This window comes from Alligator mississippiensis, chromosome 1, assembly GCF_030867095.1.
Source record: "Alligator mississippiensis isolate rAllMis1 chromosome 1, rAllMis1, whole genome shotgun sequence".
NCBI lineage: Eukaryota > Metazoa > Chordata > Crocodylia > Alligatoridae > Alligator > Alligator mississippiensis.
In genome coordinates this window covers 54243317-54262752 of record NC_081824.1, presented here as the reverse complement: position 1 = coordinate 54262752, position 19436 = coordinate 54243317, and the positions used below count along the sequence as shown (strand labels likewise).

The following is a 19436-nucleotide window of genomic DNA, read 5'->3' as shown; positions in this document are numbered from 1 at the left end:
AAAATTTAACATCTGCACTTATCTAAACAAAACATGCACAGAATTTATACCAGAGTATTATATAACCCAGGAATTTTGTAATAGAATTTACATGCAGCAGGCCATAGTACAAGGACGCCTGAGTACATGACTTCTTGGAGGGTACAGGGGGCAGGAGGCAGGGTAGCGGAAGTTACATAGTAAAAGGTTTTGATAAAATATGGTTAGATTTTTAGGGGTGCACTGATAGACATTTTGGGAACCGATGCTTCCTTAAAAATCAGCTATCAGTATGTCGGCTGATACTGATCCGATTTCCGATACAGCATGGAGAGCTGCGTGCGGTTGGTAAGTCTGTTGCGGTAGAAGGGGAAGAGGGAGGGAAGGGGCCTGAGGGGGACAGATCATCGCCCCCTGTGGTGAGGAAGGGATTGGGGCAGGGGCTGGGGCAGGCGCAGCCCAGCCAGAGTGGGGCAAGCTGTGGGACAGAGCCACGGGTCGCTGGTGGGGGGTAGGGGAAGGGGAGGGGCGGCTCCTGCCACTGTGTGCATCCTGGGAGGGCATGGGGGGGGAGGGAGCGTGTGACCCCCCCCCAGATCTGAGGGGGTTTCAAGCACCCCAAATTTTGCAAGAGCATCCTGCCAGCACTGCCACCACACATCTGGCACAGCCCTGGCTCTTCCCAGTTCAACCGCCGCCTTCCCCCACATGCCGTGAAGAGCCTGGGCTGCACCAGACGTGCAGCGACAGCGCTAGGAGGGGGCTATGGTAAAATTTGAGGTGGCTGCAGCCCCCTCTGTAGCCCCCGCCAAGAAGAGCCCAGCACAGCCCCGGCTCCAGCCCGCAGATGCAGCCCTCCTGCTGCACCCCACACAGATCCAGGGAGCACAACCCCCCCTCACCCTCCCGGGGTGCAAGCTGCAGCATCTGTCCCCGTCCTCTCCACCCAATGAGCCATGGCTTCATTCTGTGCCCCAAACCACCCCAGCTGGGCAGCGCCTGCCCCAGCCTCTGCGCCAGTCTCTCCCTCACTGCAGGGGGTGTTGATCTGCCGCCCCCCACAGCCCTTCCCTCCCCTTTCACCACAATGAACTTACCAGCTGCACGCAGCTCTTCATGCTGTCGGGCTCTGCTCCTCACTGCCTGCATGCTATACTGAAGCTGTGCGCACTCACAGGCATTTATCGTCTAAATTATTGGCTGATGTTTTACAGGGCCGATTTCTGATACAGCCAATTTTCTTTATATCAATATCGATCTGATATTGGACCGATGTATCAGTGCACCTCTACAAATTTATGTCTGTTAGTATTACTCCTGTCCATTTCTTCATAAGTCTTCAAACCATTATATATAAATTACATATATATATATACCTGTACAAACACACATTTTATTTATTTATGTATTTATGTATTTATATATATATATATATATATATATATATGTGCAGAACACAGGTATAATCAGGACTATGTAAACTTTTGACTCATCTTGGCAGAAGTACCTGCCTTCCCAAGCAGAAGAAATGAGCTACAAGTTCAATTACAGCCTTTGCCTCATCACTATTCATATAATCCAATTTTTGCCACAGTCCATAAGCATAAAGACAAAAGTGAATATTTGATTTTTTTTTTACATTAAAATAGACAGGATTACTATTTGGGAGGTGGTAGCTGGAATTATGGTATTGCAGGAGTGTAGAAAGAATGATAAAAAAATGGGAGGCAAGGGACAATATTACCTGAAACTGTCTTTAGTCATTATAAAAAAAGAAATGAGTCAGCTGCTTAGCTTTCTTTTATAGTTCAAATTTATAATTGTTTTAATCATTATCTTCTGGATTTGCTGTTAGCTGCTGCTACAAAACAGAAAGCTGAGTGGAGATTGTAGTTCATTCTATGTCCTGCAGAAATAATTCAAGTGCTAAGTGTGACAACATAATTCAAGTGCTATATACAATTCTGTTGAGAGATAATTCAAGTGCTAATTGTAATTCTCATGGTCATGACTTACTCAGAATAAGTTGATAAATGTTTAAGTAACTTTTAAAGATGTTAATATAAAATGAAATTACACCTATGGCCACCAAAGACCGCAAAGCACTTTCACTGTTTCTGGTATCATCTCAGCACTAAAACTAAGACTATCACTGTGTCCCAGAAACTAGAACAATGGATTGTACAACTCAAGTACCCCTATTACTAACTCTGTGTTACTTCAGTTTTAAAAAGTAATTGATTACATAAATAATACACCTAACTAGTAAAAGTAAAGCATATTACTACTTTGATTGGGGAAAAATGGACACATAAAGAAAAGCCTAAGAAGGATTCAGACTGTACCTCCCTCTATCACAAGCATGAAGTCCCCTTTTGTAAATATTGTTACCTTCAAGAGAAATGAAGGGAGTTTTAATGCCTGAGACCTAATCCATAAAACAGAGAAGGGGAAAACCCCAACTCATTTTGTTTTACATTAGCAAAAAGGGATGGCACTATTATTGTATTTTTTAACTGTAATCTTAAAAAATTGTAAGATTTACCTGTTGAACAAGGCATCTGGAAATTGGGATCATTGCTATCCAAAACAGGCAAACAGAACTGGGCACTTGCAGATCCTAGCATAGGATCCTTATCGCTGAGCATGTTCTTCAGCGAATCCTCTAAGACATTTTGACTTGTACTAAAATCCTCACAGACTTCATTCTCCAGGTTGGATCCTAGAAATAGGGCATCATCTAAGTGTTCAGTAGGAATTAAATGGTTAAATGTATCAACTATATCCATGAAGACTCCTGTGTATCTTTCAGCCCTATAGAAAGACAAGAAAAATACGATAAGAAAATAAACTACAAACTGTAAATCACCCAAGAAACCAACAAGTTGTTCTGGTTCTTGAGGTTTTTTAAAGAATGCTTAAGATTTGCTAGAATTCTAACAATAAATATCTACTTATGGCTTAGAACAAATTCCTGTAAACCTAACAGCTGAGTTTTCAAAAATTATTTTCTCTATCAGCTTGTGTACATAAGCTTATTATTAAAGGCTAATCTTTCACCAGCAAAACGGATATACATATATTATATGCACAAATAATAAACTAAAACATTTCTTCGCTTCAATTTGAAAAGTAAAAGTGGCTGACTGCTGTCAATTACCACTAATGTCAATACACTAACATAAATTAAATCAAAAGAGCTAGCAGGACTGGGCGCAAAAATGGAGAATAATACTTGGCAAGAGCTGAAAATCTACATGGAATAGTGTGATATGAGGCTTACCTAATAACATACCACACCTAGCATTGTGCTTAGTAAATTTACTGTATTTCTATAAACAAATGCACGTGCTGTGTCCAAAATGATGGCCACAAGTCAGTCAATGAAAAAGTCTATCACTGACTTAAAATTTTACCATTTTTAGTTGAAGTTGCTCTGCTGTATAATATAACTTTACTAGTAAACTTTACTAGCACATGAATTCTGTGGCAAGGCCTGCCCTACTCTCTGTTGCAAACCTTGGTGAAAAACTGAAAATTATCTTGTGGTTTCAAAAATGAGGGGTGAGTACTGCCTTTACTTGAATATAAGACAAGGTTCCCCCCCGGTGGGAAAAGCCCCTCATCTTGCATAGCATACAAAAAAGCCTTATTAAATAGATGTCTATTGTTAAGCTGCTGCCCAAAGAAGTATATCCTCAGCAACGGAAAGCTGGCTGCAAGAGAACAGGCAGCTGGAGACTAGCAGCTACTACTGCTTACAGTACACCTACCAAGACACAAAACAAGCTAACAGAGCAGAGCTGCCTAACTTGTGCAGCAGGAGGATGCTGGGCAGCAGGTCTAAGCTGCCATGGCAACCAGTTATTAGGCCATAAGGAGGAAACCCTGAGGGTAATTAGGGACCCACCTGACCAGAAAGGGGGCCGGACTGGAAGCATATAAGCCCAGGGCTTGAACTAGCTAGGCAGTCTAGCCCTGTGAACTGCTGCATGAAGAGCTTCAGGCCAGGAAAACTGTAGAGCTGCTGTAAGAAATACCAGCTGAATACTGGCATCTTGCAGAGAAACACAGCTGCTTGGTAAGAGGAAGCCTTGTGGCAGACTTGATGCTTTTGATATAATTTGCTATACCTAGAGCAGGTTAAGTTGCTACAGCTGGCGTGCTTCTTCCTTTTGTTACAGTTTACAACCTGTAGTTTGGAACCAGTTGAAAGGGGAGTGAGCAGAGGCCATGGCAAGGTGCTTGAGAAGAACCTGGGGGTTTAACCTAAAGTGGGGTGCCTAAGGGGCACACTGGTGGTTTAACCCACAATGAGATTGTCAGGGGCCTGTCAGTGTGTTTAGAGCCCTGTTATGGGGCCTGGGTTTGGGGTATGCCATATACCTAAACCCAGGGGGGGGGGGGGAGTCTTAAAGCCCAGAGAGGAAGAAAGACAGACTAAAGCCTAGATTGGGAAGCAGCTGGGCAAGAACTAGGAGGCTTAGTGCCCAGGAAGGGTGGAGCCAGGGTATCCTGTGCATGGAAAGAACATATACAATGCCAGGGGGGCCCAGGAACCAAAGCAGGCTTAGCAAGTGTATTACAAAGGACAAAGCCAGTTTAAGCAGTCTAGGGCTGGAACCCAGAAGCCAAGTCAAGCACAGTGGGCCTATGTTAAAAGGAACCAGTAAGAGAACAGGGGCTGAGGCTGGGAGGGTGGAGACCCTGACAAAGGCATAGAGGCCTGAGGTGATCTACTGTTGGGTTGGGGCTAAATGCCCACCAAAGCCACTAAATGATAACATCTGCAAGGCATAGCATGGTGTAAGGCAGAGGTTCCCAACCACAAAGCTGCAGCCCTATACTAGGACACAAAGGGTTGGCTGCAGGCTTGTGGCTTCTGCTTCTGGCAGTCATGTGTGCAGTTAAAACTGGGCAGGGGGGCAGACCCAGGAAGGAAGTAGCCAGCTCCATGAACTCCATCCTGCTCCCACTGCTATGGCTGCACCTGGCAAGGTGCTGCCTGCACACCAGGTGCTGGGGCCAGTACAGGGCCAGGCAGGAGTCCCCAGCCCTGCCCACAGATGGGAGCAGGTAGATTTCAGGCAGGGAAATGCCTGGGTGGAGGGCAGGGAGGCAGCTCTGCTGCCCGCTCCTAGGGAAGGCAGCGGAACCCCTTCTTCCCAGGCAGCCTCGGCTGGGAACCCCCAGGCCACACCCATGTAGCCCCGTCCCTTGCAGGGTCCCCTGGTGCCTGTGGCTGCAGTACCCCAATCCAATCTGATCCTAGCAACACCGCCCCCCCCATGTACATATTTAAATGCAATTTCCATATTTAAATGGAAATTTTACATTTAGATTGTTTCTATACCCAATCCATCAAAATTCTTTGACTGAGTTTACCAGTCCACGGTATAAAAGAAGTTGGGAACTGCTAGTGTAAGGAGCAGTGGAGCCACATAATTAGCTGTTAAAGCCGAGAGCAGAAAACTGAGCTCAGGAACTTGAAATCGAGCTTGGTAAGCCTTGAGGCAGCCTTTTTTTTTTTTTTTTTTTTTTTTTTTTTTTTTTTTTCAAAAAAACACAAGAACATCAAGGGGTGGCAGGTGAGTGAAAGGGAGAGAGCCCTTGCCAACAACCTGGCTTGCTTGGGCAAAGGGGGCTCCAGGGTCATCAAGGCTACCCCTGGAGTGGAACTCAGTTACAGCCTGGAAAACTGTATCTGTTTGTTTATGGAAAAGTTATAAATTTCAGTATAGGGGATCATCTTATAATTGGGGTCATCTTGTATTTGAGTAAACATGGAATCTAAATAAATGGAAAAACAATAAGTGTTAGTTTTATGGACTTTATGGCCTCCAAACATTTGGGGCACACTAGCAAAGGCAAATAACTAGACTGTAAAAGCAGGTAGGGATAGGGAAATGGTCTCTCTGTCTTCCTCCATCCCACTATAGGCAGGATCAAGTATTATAATTTTCCTTACAGAAAGGAGGAAGAGAATTGAAAGTGCAGGGGTATAAGCATCAGTTGCTTCCTAGACCCCATTCTAGAAATCCCTGACAGCACCCACTTGACCTTGGAACAGCAGGCAAGTACTGGATGGTTCTGTTATAATGATCAACAGTGCAATACAAAAAGCCCTAGCTGCATTTAAGGGACAACCACCCTACGAATTCAGACTCTTTTTAACATGCTCATGACACTTTTTGGCTATCCCACATAAACATGCTTGTATTAAGGAAATGCATTCATTTGAGTTTGGTGTATGTTAAGTTCACACCTGTCATAATTTCTACCCTGTTCTGTGCATCTTGGGAAAACTTGGGCATCTGATACCCCACAGTGTCTTAGCAGAAAGGTGTGCCCATAAATATGCACATAAAGCACTCTGCACACCATGCTGACCAGATTGCTACAAGAAGGGAAGCCAAACCAGGTACAACCAGAAAATTGGGAGATTTGCCACAGAGCCAAAACATGTATGCAATTACTTAAGTTTGCCAGCATGAGAGAACTGTACCACTTTATTCTGTTAATAATTCAGCACATCTATAAACAAGCATGCTGACTAGATCTTAACACCTGATCCTGTTCCTCACTACAGGCTCCAAGATGGGTGTAAGAAACTAACTTGATGTACCATACTAAACACTTTAATTTGAAAAGCTCACATTTTCATCTCTTGTAATACAGTATTTTACCAGTATTGCAATGGTACAGAGCAACAAATGCAGGATACAACTGTGGTAAACCCAACCCTAAGCAAATAAAAATGCAGTGACACTGGCCAACCTCAAACATTAATCACAAGCAACTAATTGTACGTGCATCTATATGCTCTTCCACTACTGCTAACATCACTTAAGTGTCATGGGTGTTTACTTGACTATATTAAAATTTGGTCTTAAAATTATACAAACTGTACAGATACAAGACTCCTGATTTATTGCCAGCACTGATGGTAAAGAGGAGGGAGGGGGCTGCAGGATAGAAGATGCTAACCCCCCCCCCCCCCCCCCCCCCCCGGATTTTTAACTTCCTGCTGCAGCATTGGAAGGCTAACAAATTCAAGACAAGCCTCTGATAATAAGACTTTATATGTGGAAAATTATATCAAATATATCAAGAAAACATATAGAATAGGGACTGTAAACAGCCTAATTTGCAAGCACTGCACTAGAAGCAAGAGGGGGGAGGGGATGAGCCAGGCATCAGATCTTACTCTGGGAAGGTAAGTGAGCCCCAGGGCTGCCTGTGTGATTGGCTTGCTAAGTGCTTGTTCAATGGGCTGTGCGCATTTTGGGCGTGTGCTCTGAGCAGCTGGAAGTGCTGCTAGCAGAGTAATTGTTGCCTGCCTCTGACAAAAGCCCTAACAGAGGGGCAGAGCTAGGCACAGTAAGATGCAAAAAGAGACTCCAAGTGACCAGGGAGCCAGAAAACGGGGACAGCAAACGGCAGTTTGCAAATCAGTTTGCCACCCCTTCCTCTTTGCAGGGCACCCTTTAACATTATTCTTAATTAAAAGAAAGAGCTTGTTAACCTACATATTTTTAGTGCTAAGCAGCTATAACTCAACAATCAAAACAATACTAAAGTCCCAAGTGAGGGGAACTTCACTAATGAGTTTCCCTGGAAACTCTTTTGCCTTTCTTCACTGTAAGTTTGGTGAGTGGAAGCAGGGAAAAAGGACATTTCTGGGACCAAGGAGCAGTGAACAAGCCAGCTTATAGGGGAGCTTGCTACAGAAGGTCTGCTTAGAAAGGGGCAGGAAGAGAGGTGGTGGATTGGTTCCCAGAGAAATGGCTGGAGGATGTTGCAATGCCAGAGCCACTGACACTGACAGCTCTTCCTTTGCAGTGAGGCTTCCATGCAGGTCCTAGTTTGGCGCTGCAGAGCCTGAAGCTTGAAGGGTTACTACTAGTGACAGCAGGCAGTCCCCCCACCTGGCTATGTGAGCAGTGCCTCCTGGTGGCTTCCCTCACAGAGCATGCAAGAGTTACAGGAGAAGGTAGCAGGGCTCCAGAGCATCCTCTACCACAAGGACTGCATCAATTTGATGCCAGAGCAGACCTCCAGGACCGCAGACAAGGTACTGCCAAAGGCAGCACTAGAGAAAGAAGAGGACAGGGACTCCCAGGAAGGTGGAAGCTGAAAGCTTGTGATGTTTGGCAACAAGCAAAAGTCTTCATCTCCTGTACTGGTTTGCCTGAAAAATAGATAAAGGAGCCCTAGTAGCAGAGGAGGAACATGTTCCATTGGTGGGAGAGGACAGGCCAGGGCAGGGTCCCTAAGGTTGAGAGGATCAAGACCACTGCCACAAAGAGGAAGCAATGGGTGGTGGTAGTTGGAAACTCCCATGTGCAAAGGATGGAGACATCCATCTGCCAGCCTGACCTGTTGTCTGAGGAAGCCTGTTGCTTGCCTGGATCTGAGACTCGGCCCTCCCTCTGACTATTACCCTATGCTGCTTATCCAGGTAGGTACCAGTGATGCTGCCAGGAGTGACCCCTGAGCAGATCAAAAATTACTACAGGGCTCTGGGCATGTGGTTGAAGGGAACAGGGCCTCAGGTGGTGTTCTCCTCAATCCCTGCGATTTTGAATGGGGAAAGGTCTAGACAGGAGCAGATGCATCCTGCATATCAATGCATAGCTGCACTGATGGGGTTGCCAGCAGGGCTTTGGCTGCTTCAACCATGGGATGTTTGTTCTGAAAAGGACAGCTAGGAAAAGACAGACTCACTTACCTAGTGAAAAGCACTTTGTGCTTAATCCCCTAATGAACCTAGCTTAAAGCCCTGAGGTAAGAGAGAAGTGGGTGACCTGGAGAAAGCAGGAGGGAGCAACAAAGGAGGCCTTCTCATTCTTACTGAGAAAGTAAGGCAATCTGCTAATTATCTTGGGTGTCTGTACATGAATATGTGGAGCCTGGGAAACTAGCAGAAGGCACCTGAAGTCCTTGCACAGTCACAGAACTATGACATGATTACAATCATAGACTTGGTGGGATAATTCACATGACTGAAGCACTCATGGATGGGTATAAACTGTTCAGGAAGGACAGGCAGGGGAGAAGAAGAGGTAGCTTGTGACCCCAGCATTATAAGGTTGATGTTGTGGTGGGTGTCTGCTATAGACCACCAGACCAGGAGGAGAGGTTGGATGAGGCTTTCTTCAAATAGCTAACAGAAGTTTCCCAAATGCAGGCCCTAATTCTCATGGGGGACTTCAATCACTCTGACATCTGCTGGGAGAGGAATACAATAATGCACAGACAATCCAGGAAGCTTTTGGAGAGTGTTAGGGACAACTTCCTGGTGCAAGTATTGGAGAGGCCTACTAGGGACCAGGCTCTCTCTGACCTGCTGCTCACAAATAAGGGGGGGGGGGGGGGTGAAGTAGTGGGTGGCAACTTGGAAGGCAGCAACCATGAGGTGATCAAGTTTAGGATCCTGAGGAAAGGAAGAAGCAGCAGAGCAAGGACACTGGACTTCAGAAAACCAGGGTTGGATTCACTTAAGGAACTTGTCCCTGAAAAAATCATGGAGCAGGTCCTCAAGGAGTGCATTTCTAAACACTTGAAGGAAAAGAAGGTGATTGGGAACAGTCGGCATGGATGCACCAAGAGAAAGTAATGCTTGACCAACCTGATTAGCTGCTATGATGAAATGATTCTTCCTCTGTTCAGCACTGGTGAGGCCACACCTGGAGTACTGTGTCCAGTTTTGCTGCCCCCCCCACCCCCACAAAAGGATATGGGCAAATTGGAAACAGTCCAGCAGAGGGCAATGAAAATGATTAGGAAGGTGAGGCACACGACTCTTGAGGAAAGGCTGAGAGAAGTGGGCTTTATTTATTCTACAAAAGAGAAGACTATGCGGAGATTTAATAGCAGCCTTCAACTACCTGATGGGTGGTTCTAAAAAGGATGGAGCTAGACTGTTCTCAGTGGTGACAGATGACAAAAAAAGCAAAGGTTTCAAGTTGCAGCAAGGGAAGCTTAGGTTAGATATTAGGAACTACTTTCTTACTAGAAGGTAGTAAAGCACTGAAACAGGTTACCCAGAGAGGTGGTAGAATCTCCATCCTTGCCGGGGCTTAAGAACCTCCAAGACAAAGCCATGGCTGGGATGATATAGTTGTGGCTGGCCTTGTTATGAGAGCAGGGAGTTGGACTAGATTAGTGCTTTTCAACTGGTGTGCTGCAAGAATTTTGGAATAAGCTATATAGTTGCTTAACACTAACAGATAAGTAGTGTTGATGACATTTTCACAGAAGACGCATGCATGTGTTGGCTGTGAGGGGTACGCAGTTTCAGAGCCCCTGAACAGCTGTGCCATGGAATCTTGCTGTGGCAGTAAGCTTCTAAGTATGGGAAATGCCTTAACGGGTGTCACAGAAAAATTTTATTAATGTAAGTGTGCCTTGGGATGGAAAAGGTTAGAAAACATTGGACTAGATCTCCTAAGCCCCTTACATTAGTGTTCATAGAAAGTTAAGATTGAATCTTAACTGCTTTTCATAATAGTAGAAATCTTGTTTTAAAAATCTACAGTGTAAATGGGGTCTAGGACGACAGCCATGCATCAGTATAAGAATTCAAGCTCGATAACCTCACATAAATGATTGGCAGCTTATACAGAGAGATCTAGCTATAAATATACAGAGGGAGACATGTACAGAATGAATTCTAACTGTTTAGAAATGGAAAGTTTGACATTTTTTGTAATGAAAGCTTAGATTTTGGAATATAGTTCTATAGTAGAGCACTTATTTTACATCAGTTCTACAGCTACCACTTAGCCGTAGAACACTTAAACCAGCAAAAACAAATGTCCTCAAAATAAAGTGTATTGACAGAGGCATACTATGAAATTATAATTTAATGCTGACCTACTTTTATGTTGAAGTGACGGGGGGGGGGGTGTTTTTTACGTTGTGTGGCACATTAAGTTCAGAAACATGCTTCTGCTATTAGAGCATGCTGTTCAAATACCATACCTGAACATCTATTAAAATAAGCATTCTACAAATTCTGCATTGTCCCCTGGATGGGTATTCACAGAAATATCTTCTGCATATCAAACATACCAAATCAGACAGCACCCAAGGTATGTGGGAGTCGGTTTTGCTTTTAACATATCTCTTATGAAATAATATCCTATACAGTGACAAAACTATACAAAGAAATGCACAAACTTTCCTGTTTTAAAGGAGACAGAAAAACAAAAATAGTTTTATTATCCTGAGTTGATATTTAAGTTTTTAATCTTAAATATTAAATCCAGGGTTATGCTTATGAAAACATATGCTGTTGGACCCACATGACATTTTTTGTAAAATCTATTTTAGGTATTTATCACTTACTTTACTCTCAGAGGTTCTTCCCTGTTACAGGCAGCCTAAAACCTGCTTAAGTTATTATCTCAGCCTGCCCACTGACAAGTCTTGGAGGTAAAATTCAGTTTTTTCAGCCACTAAGTAAGCACAACTGAAAGAGTAGAAAGCTGCCAATCCCACAGAACACTTGATTAAAAAATTGCTACCACATAACTGTGTGTGGCCAAAGTTGACTTTGCCCTCTCTCCCACAGCAATGCTATACTATCACTAGGGGCAAACCCCCCCCCCCTCACTTCTCAGGGCTGCCTACAACAATTTACCATTTGCTAGAAATTCAGACACCAATTCAACATCTCTATCTCCAACTTCAAACTAACCTGAGAGGAAGGGAAGAGAGAGACACTAATACTGGGAGTGAAAACTGTCATATACACATTGCCTTCCCTTGCAGATGAATAGATTCAAAGATTACAAACAGCTAACATCATATCATAGTAGCCCTTTCATTTACATACATGGGATTCTTTTTGGCTAAACTTGTAAAGTGTGTGTGTAATGTTTAGTTCTCTATTACTCTGAACACAAGCTTTCATTGGCTTCTAAACTGTATTCGCTCAATTGTTCATTTTCTTTTGAGTCAATCTTTCTGATATTACACAAATTCCCTCTTATAGCTGTATACTCCTTAATATGTTAACTCGCATCAAAAACAGACCAAAGTCACTTTAACTTACTCTGTATTTCCAAATTATGTTGGCCAGTTTAACCTACCAATATTTTTAAGCCAACCTGAATTTGACTTAAGACAAAAAGAGTTGTGGGTTTTTTTTTTTTTTAATACAGGTCCTTAACTGGGGCTGTGCATAATGGAACCTGGCAGATTTCAACCAGAAGGAAAAAGCAAGATGTGTACACTGCTATGTAAGATGCATTTAAAAACATCACCAGATTCCTAAACACAAGTAAAGATACTCATTGAATCAGTCAAGTCTTCTACACCTGAGGAAACCTAATGTACAGAGAATCAGATGCTGCTTGCTCTGTTCCTTTTATATACTTTCCAAAACATATCTATGGCTATTCCTAATGTAAACATGCAAATTCTAGGGAGTACATTATTGGAGTAAGGCCCAGGCTGGCAAGTGGACTCTATGTCCATGGACATCACTGCAGAACCAGAACCCAAGTCCCATACAGAAGGATCTATTTTCACATTTTTCATGGAAACCACAAGACAGTCTTTCCCACAATCATCACAAAAACTGGTGTTTCTCATGATTTCACCCCCCCCCCCCCCCCATAAAAGCTTACTAGAATACAAGTGCAACATTCCCTGCAACCACAGAGCATGTGATTTGAGACTGTTAAGAGGCTGAACTAGTAACACAGACTCAGCAAAGGCTACAGCCAAGGAAGTGAAAGGGTTTTGGCACCATCTTTTAAGAAGCTAGATGCAATGCTACAATCTGAAGATGAACAATTGGCCTCTTAGCCAATCAGCAGGGAGGGGCAAGGCCACTAGGGCCTCTCAGCCACTCAGCAGCAAGAGGAGGCCCGACTGCAAATAAACTGCAAAATCAGCTCTGCATGAAAGTGGAGCACAGAAATCCTTTCACCTCACTGCAATTTAAGTAGATCCTTATCCATACATTATAGGGGTGCACCGATAGTGATTTTTGGGGCTGATACCAATTGCTGATTTTTAAGCAGGCACATTAGCCAATACAAATCTGATTTTCAATTCGCAGCTCTTCAGCTTGAAGAGCTGTGTCCAGCTGGTAAGTCTGGTGTAGTGGAAGGCGAGAGGGGAAGGAAAGGGTGCAGGGGATAGGGTGCAGATCAAGGCCCCTGAGGTGAGGGAGGGAGCAAGGCTGGGGCAGGGGCTGCCCAGCCACAGCACAGTCTCACAAGTGGCTTTTCGGGGGGGGGGGGGCATGTGCCCCTGAGATCTGCACATGCGGGCTGGGACCAAGGCAAGCATAGGATGGGGGTGCAGGAAGGGAGGGTGGGGGCAGCTCTTGCCACTGCACACAGTTTGTCCAGTGCTCATCTGGCAGCTTCCACTGCTGCTTCCACTGCTCATCCGGGAAGGTGTGCCCCTGGATATGCACAGGGCAGGGCAGGCTGGGGCTGTACTGAACTCTTCTTGGCTAGGCAGATACAGGGGCACACTCCCCCCATCTCCCATGCCCTCCCAGACAAGTGGCAGAGGCTGCCAGACAAGCACCAGGTGAGCCATGTGCAGCAGTGGAAACTGACCCCCCCTCCCTTCCTGCACCCCCATCCCATGTCTGTCCTGGCTCTAGCCTGCAGCTACAGCTTACCCCATGCTGCACAGATGCAGGGGGCACTTCCCTCCCCACCCCCCATGAGCCGCTGAGGCGCTCTCTCACACCCACCCCAACCCAGCTGGGCAGCCCCTGACCCAGCCCACACCTCCCTCACCATGGGAGCCTTGATCTTCCTACCCCCCATCCCTCTCTACCACACCAGACTTACCAGCTGCAGGCAGCTCTCCATGCTGCCAGCTCTGCTCTTCACTGCCTACATGCTACACTGCAGCTGCATGCATGCACGGGCATTTATCAGGCAAATTAATCGGCCGCATTGGGCCAATTTCCGATACAGAACATTTTCTTTGTATCAGTGCTGATCCAATATTGGACCAATGTATTGGTGCACCTCTAATACATTATATGATGCAACATCTTGAACAAGAGGTTTGTCAGATCAGACAAAGCAGTGACCACAGCTTTAAAAAAAACAACTCTTCTAGAAACAACAGCCATAGAAAATGACTTAGATTCAATGTGTAGGCTCAACAGCCATGACAGTTTATCAAATTACAGCCTACCTTACTGCATTAAGATTGGGGCAAATTTTTGTGCAGCTATAACCTACCCCATAGCCCCTGCTCCCAGAGCCACTGCCCACCCTGCCTCAAGCACAGCCCCAGCCCAGACCCCCACTGGGAAAAGGCCAGCGCAGCCCCTGGCCCCAAGCCCACAGCAAGCGAACTGCCCTCATGCCCCACACAAATCCAGGGGGCACATGCTCCCCCCCCCGCCAACTCTCCCAGGGGTGCGCACAGCAACAAGGACCTGCCTCCCTTCTCCACCCCCCTGCACTTCCTAGACCACCCACCCCATGGACCCTGCCTTGTCTTGGCTTAGTAATGCCTGCACTTGCCCTACTCCCTCCCTCACCCTGGGAGCCGTGATCTGCCCCACTGCTCTCCAAGTTGCCTGCATGCTACAGCTGCACACATGCACACAGCATTTACTGATGACCATTAGAAAAAAGCTGATTGCTGAAATGTCAATTTTCCTTTTATCAGTTCCCATCCAATATGGACCAATATATTGGTGCATCTCTACTTGTTCTATACTTTCAAACAACATTTATCAGAAAAAAAGCTTAACTTAGCTTTACCCCTCAGGCTGGAATAACCAGATTCAACCACAGAGCTCTTGATAGGTAAAGGCATTGGTGACATAATATACACCACAGAATTTCACTTTAGAGTTGAGATAATCAGAAGACAAGCTTGGCACTGCTTTTTCTTCTTTCATTCCAAATTTTTAAAAGAAAGATTTTGTCCTTTCTTCTACTTTAAAAATGATCGTGCTTGTGTTTTAATGACATACTCTTGTTTATTTGTATTGCAGTACAGAAACCTAAATTGAGACCAGGGCCTTAAGGCACTGCACCAACATAAAGCAAGAGTCTGCCCACAAAGTTTACAATCTAAACAGAAACAATGGTGAAACAAACTCATAGAAAAAATAGTGACTTGCTCAAGGTCAGGCAGCATCTAGAACATCTGGTAAGAGTACCAAGGCTTCAAGATTCCCAGCTCTCTGACCCTTCTGCCTCAAGTCCTGTAATTCAATTTACCCTATCAGTGAATATAACAGAGAATAAAGTATTTGGTGGGACAACTAACCTTAAACTAAAGTTTAATTTAAAACCCATATACCAAAAATTATTTCAAAGGTGCAAAAGGAATCTTGACAGAATACTTTAAAAAAAGATTCTAAACTTTCCTTACAACCGTAAATGAATTATCTATCACAGAACCACCATAAAACCTGCATAAAACTCTTGTCTCTCTCTAAAAAATAGCTGAAGTATCAGTAGTGATAAAGGTTAGATCCAAGATACACTGGCAAACCCTATGTAGCAAAAGTTTAGCCAGCACTTATCTACATTCTCAATACCCAATTAGTCACTTTTAATAACAGCAGTTACAAAATTACATTTTACAAAATAAAAACAACTAGATGCAAGTCAAAAAGAAAGGAAAATTTTAAATCAGACATATTAATTCATTTTTGGTTCATACCAACTATACTTTTATTATCCTGCTCTTACGGTTTCTTAACACAAAGTTATTTACAGATAAGTCTACAAACATCTAACAATCATAAAGTTTTGAAATTTCAACAGTCCAAATAATGAAATCTAATTACAGTAAGCAGAATTCCTATGACCTTACAGTGCATTCAGCCTTCCATCATCACACATGGACACCAGAGACCTTGGCACTGGCAACCAGAGCACTTCAAAACAAACAATCAGCATAAGATATTTCAGGGTACTTTCCTAACAAACTCACCCACCAAAACCAGGTAAGCAGTCAAAAAGGAGGCCACAATGCCTGAAAGTACAAATAAGTTTTTAAGAATTATATATAGTTATTTCACTAGCTTTTTCTCCTTGAACAAACTAGCCCAAGGGTGGGCAAGATGCAGCCAACCAGGCCATTCTATCCAGCCCACGGGGTCCCTAAAAAATTTAGAAGATTTATCTGCCCCTGGCTGCCTGTCCTGCAGCCCTCGATGGCTTGCCAAAACTCAGTAAGCGACCTTCCTCCCGAAATAATTGCCTGGCCCTGGACTAGCCTCTGCTAATTATAAAATTTTCTATTCAACAAAACACTGCTCTATCCCAGCTCTATCACTGCTCTAAAAAAAGTGGGGAGGCAGGTACAATTACACTCAAGCCAAAGACTCAACAAGAATCAGTATTTCTATTACAGGCAACCCCCGCTTAGGGCTCTTAACTGGTTCCAGAAAAACCAAGCGCTAAGCGAAACCATGCTAAACAAAATCCATTTGCCCATAGGAATGAATGTAAATATAGGTAATCGGTTGTCGTCGCCTCTTCTCGCCACTGCTGCCTCTCCCCATTAGCCTGCTGGCCGCTCCAGTCCCACGTGCCAGGCCAGGTGTGCGCTCCTGTTCCCCCGACCTGGGCCCCCACCGGCCCTGGTCCTGGGCACCAACACAGGCCCTGCACTGATGCCCATCCCCCGATTCTCACTGCTTTTCACCACCACCGTCTCTCCCCATCCACCCACCCCGCTGGCCCCACGTGCCAGCCTAGGCACCAGCACTCCTGCTGCCCCACTCTGGGCATGGGCCCCTGCCAGCCCTGGCCCCGGGCCCCACATTCCTGCTGCCCACACCCTGCACCGGCACAGGCCCCACACTCCTTGCCATCTCCACTGCTTCAGCTAGTGAACTCAGGCAGTGGAGCATCCCACAGCAGCGGGGTGGATGTTTGCAGCCAGCCAGGAGCAGGGGGGGTTGCAGTATCCCCGCTAAGTGTGCAGCCTGCTGTAAACCCCACCCCGCTCCTGGACAGCCGCAAGACCACCCCCCACCCCTCCCATGGGACAGTCCACCGCCCCACCACTGTATTCACCAGCTGTGCCTGGCTTCTCCCCACCCCAGCATGCTCACGCCCGCCCCCCACTCGCTATCACTTGCTGCCACAGCCAGCGCTGCTTCTCCCCACCTTCCCGCCAAAACTCGCTGATTCCACTGAGCACTATAGCGAACTGGCTGAATGCTCAGTGAAACCAGGTATCAATTTTAAATGAGCGCTATAGCAAAATAGCACTAATCGAAACCTCGTTAAGTGGGGGCTGCCTGTATGCAGTATAAATTACTTTCCATTATGCTGTCCTGCAAACCTACTTTGAGAGAATCTATTCCATTTCCTTTCTGGAATGGAAAAAAAAACAAAACACATCAATAAATATGTCTCAATCTCACAGAAATTCACAACTGTAATGAGCTTATAAATCTAGCTATTACTCAGTTCATATGCTTCCACTTATTTTCTTGGGAGATCATTTTTAATGTATAATAAAGCTAAATACTCATAAATCTTAGACAGCATCTCTTAGCATTTCTTTACATTATCATCATCATGACCGGTCATGCCCCTCAACAAACTTAAAACAGCTATTCTCGCTTCTTGTTTTTTCCTCAGCATCAAACCCTTAAATAACATTTGTTATAAAGCACTTTCAAGTAGTGTGTGCTAAGTGGAACTAATTTATTAATTTCTTCCAGTATTCTCTAATGTCTCAAACCTTCAAAGTCTATACTAAAGATGTTACTCTTTAAATTCACTTCAACTTGCTAAAAATCATTCTGTTAACAAGTTGCCATGAAACATGCTTATGGTAAGATTCTTTAGAAGTATTTCAGTGCCTGAGGATGCAGCCCAAAAAGTGACTAGGTAACTCCTATTGCATAATTCCCTTTGCACCATATATGAAAGGCAAGGATTTTTGTGGTCCCTTTTATTGCACCAAATGTATAGTTGAGAGAAATAAGATTTTGGGCAGAAAGCACCTTTCTTCAGGCCAGGCAGACAAGGATATCATCCCCAAATTGCCAATTTTATGATGTGTTGGCCAAACTTTCATTTAATATTACTGTCCTAGAATGCAAGCCTTTTTTCCTCTGTATTTTCCCTGCTACTTTCGATAACATTGTTTCTCAAAAATTTCCCTCATATAGTATTTTCCAAGAGGTACGAATGCAAATTGAGTTTTGTGATTCTGTATTTATTGCCCATATTCCATTCCTTGCTGGCATTTGCCACACCTGATACTGTATTATTTTCAAGTTATTGTTGCTTATTAGTTATTCCAGTTCATACAATTTCAACTAAAAAGGATCAAAATAATTCCAGGAACCCCCTCTTTATTTATAGCCCTTCAACTGGAATCCAGGTGGTAGTTGTAAATAGTAAACCTATTAAAGTTAGGACATAAAGAGCGATGGATATATTATTTTTAGACAGTCTTTCAGACAATCTGACAGTGGCAAAATAATCATTTAAAGTGTGTAATTTGCCCAATTTAGTAAATGCTTTTACTGTGTTAGATCTAGCAATCCCAAGCAGTGACTAATCTTGTTATTGGTACAGGTGTTACTGTTGACAATTCCTGCTACCACCTGAAATCAGCAAACTGAGCAATGTACCGGAGTTGATATAAGGAAAGCCATCAAGTTTCTTTTAAACTGAAATGTCAATCATTGCTAAGGAATCAAGGTGTTTCCCCCTTCAATATCTAAAGCTGTTTTCCCTTCTGGGGAAGAAAAGAGCAAAAACATCTCCATTAATTAATTGATTGCATAGGTCTAGAAATACTTTTTTCATTATAGGTAAATATAGTCTGACATCTAGCCATTTAGCTGTTTAATCATTATTCCAAAAACAGAAAACACTTGAAATGATCCCATTTATAGTGTTCCCTCTCTTCCATCATGTAATAGAAAGAGGTAGCTAGCTGTATTAGTCTGAAGTCAGGCAGAAGGTAGGACAGGGTGCCACCTTAAAGCAGTGATTCTCAACCAGGGTGGTGGCTGCAAGATCCTTTTAAGGCAGGGGTGGGCAAAATCTGGCCCACGAGGCCATTCTATCAGACCCATGGGGCCCCTAAAATTTTTTGAAAATTAAATTTTAATCTGTCCTTGGTTCCTGTCAAAAATGACAGGAACCAGGGACAGTAGGACCCAGGGGAATCCTCAGCAGACTCCTGCAACAGCAGGGCCCACCTGGCCCCTTACCCCCAGCCCTGGCTTCTGGCCTGGGACCACATGCCTGCCCCCTGCAGAAAGCTCGGGAGGGAGGGAGGGAGGGGGGCCAGAGAAGGAGCTGGTATGAAATGCAGGGAAAAGCAGCGGCCCCTCCCCCACCCCGTGGCCAGCACTCCCTGCTGCAGCCGCCTGCAGCCCACATGGGGCTGTCCTGAGCCCACCCTGAGTGGGCTGCAAGCGGCTGCAGTGCGGGATGCCAGCCACAGAGCCACTTTTCCTCTGCACT

At 44.6% G+C, this 19436-nt stretch overlaps 1 protein-coding gene across 10 annotated transcripts in view; it reads right to left on the bottom strand.

Annotated features, from left to right (window-relative positions):
* Positions 1 to 19436, bottom strand: part of PHF3 (PHD finger protein 3) — a 93699-nt gene that overhangs the window by 71782 nt on the left and 2481 nt on the right. For 3 of the 10 annotated variants that reach the window (XM_014594450.3, XM_014594451.3, XM_059730760.1), the window contains exon 1: positions 2525 to 2613. The exons of 5 other annotated variants lie outside the window; for them this stretch is intronic. Coding sequence is in view for 2 of the 5 variants with exons in the window: in XM_006272959.4 (XP_006273021.2) it covers positions 2525 to 2768 (244 nt within the window). In the remaining 3 variants the exon portion in view is untranslated. Of the gene's footprint in view, positions 1 to 2524; positions 2794 to 19436 lie in introns of those variants that run through there. 2 more of the 10 variants (XM_006272959.4, XM_014594449.3) reach the window with 1 other exon arrangement.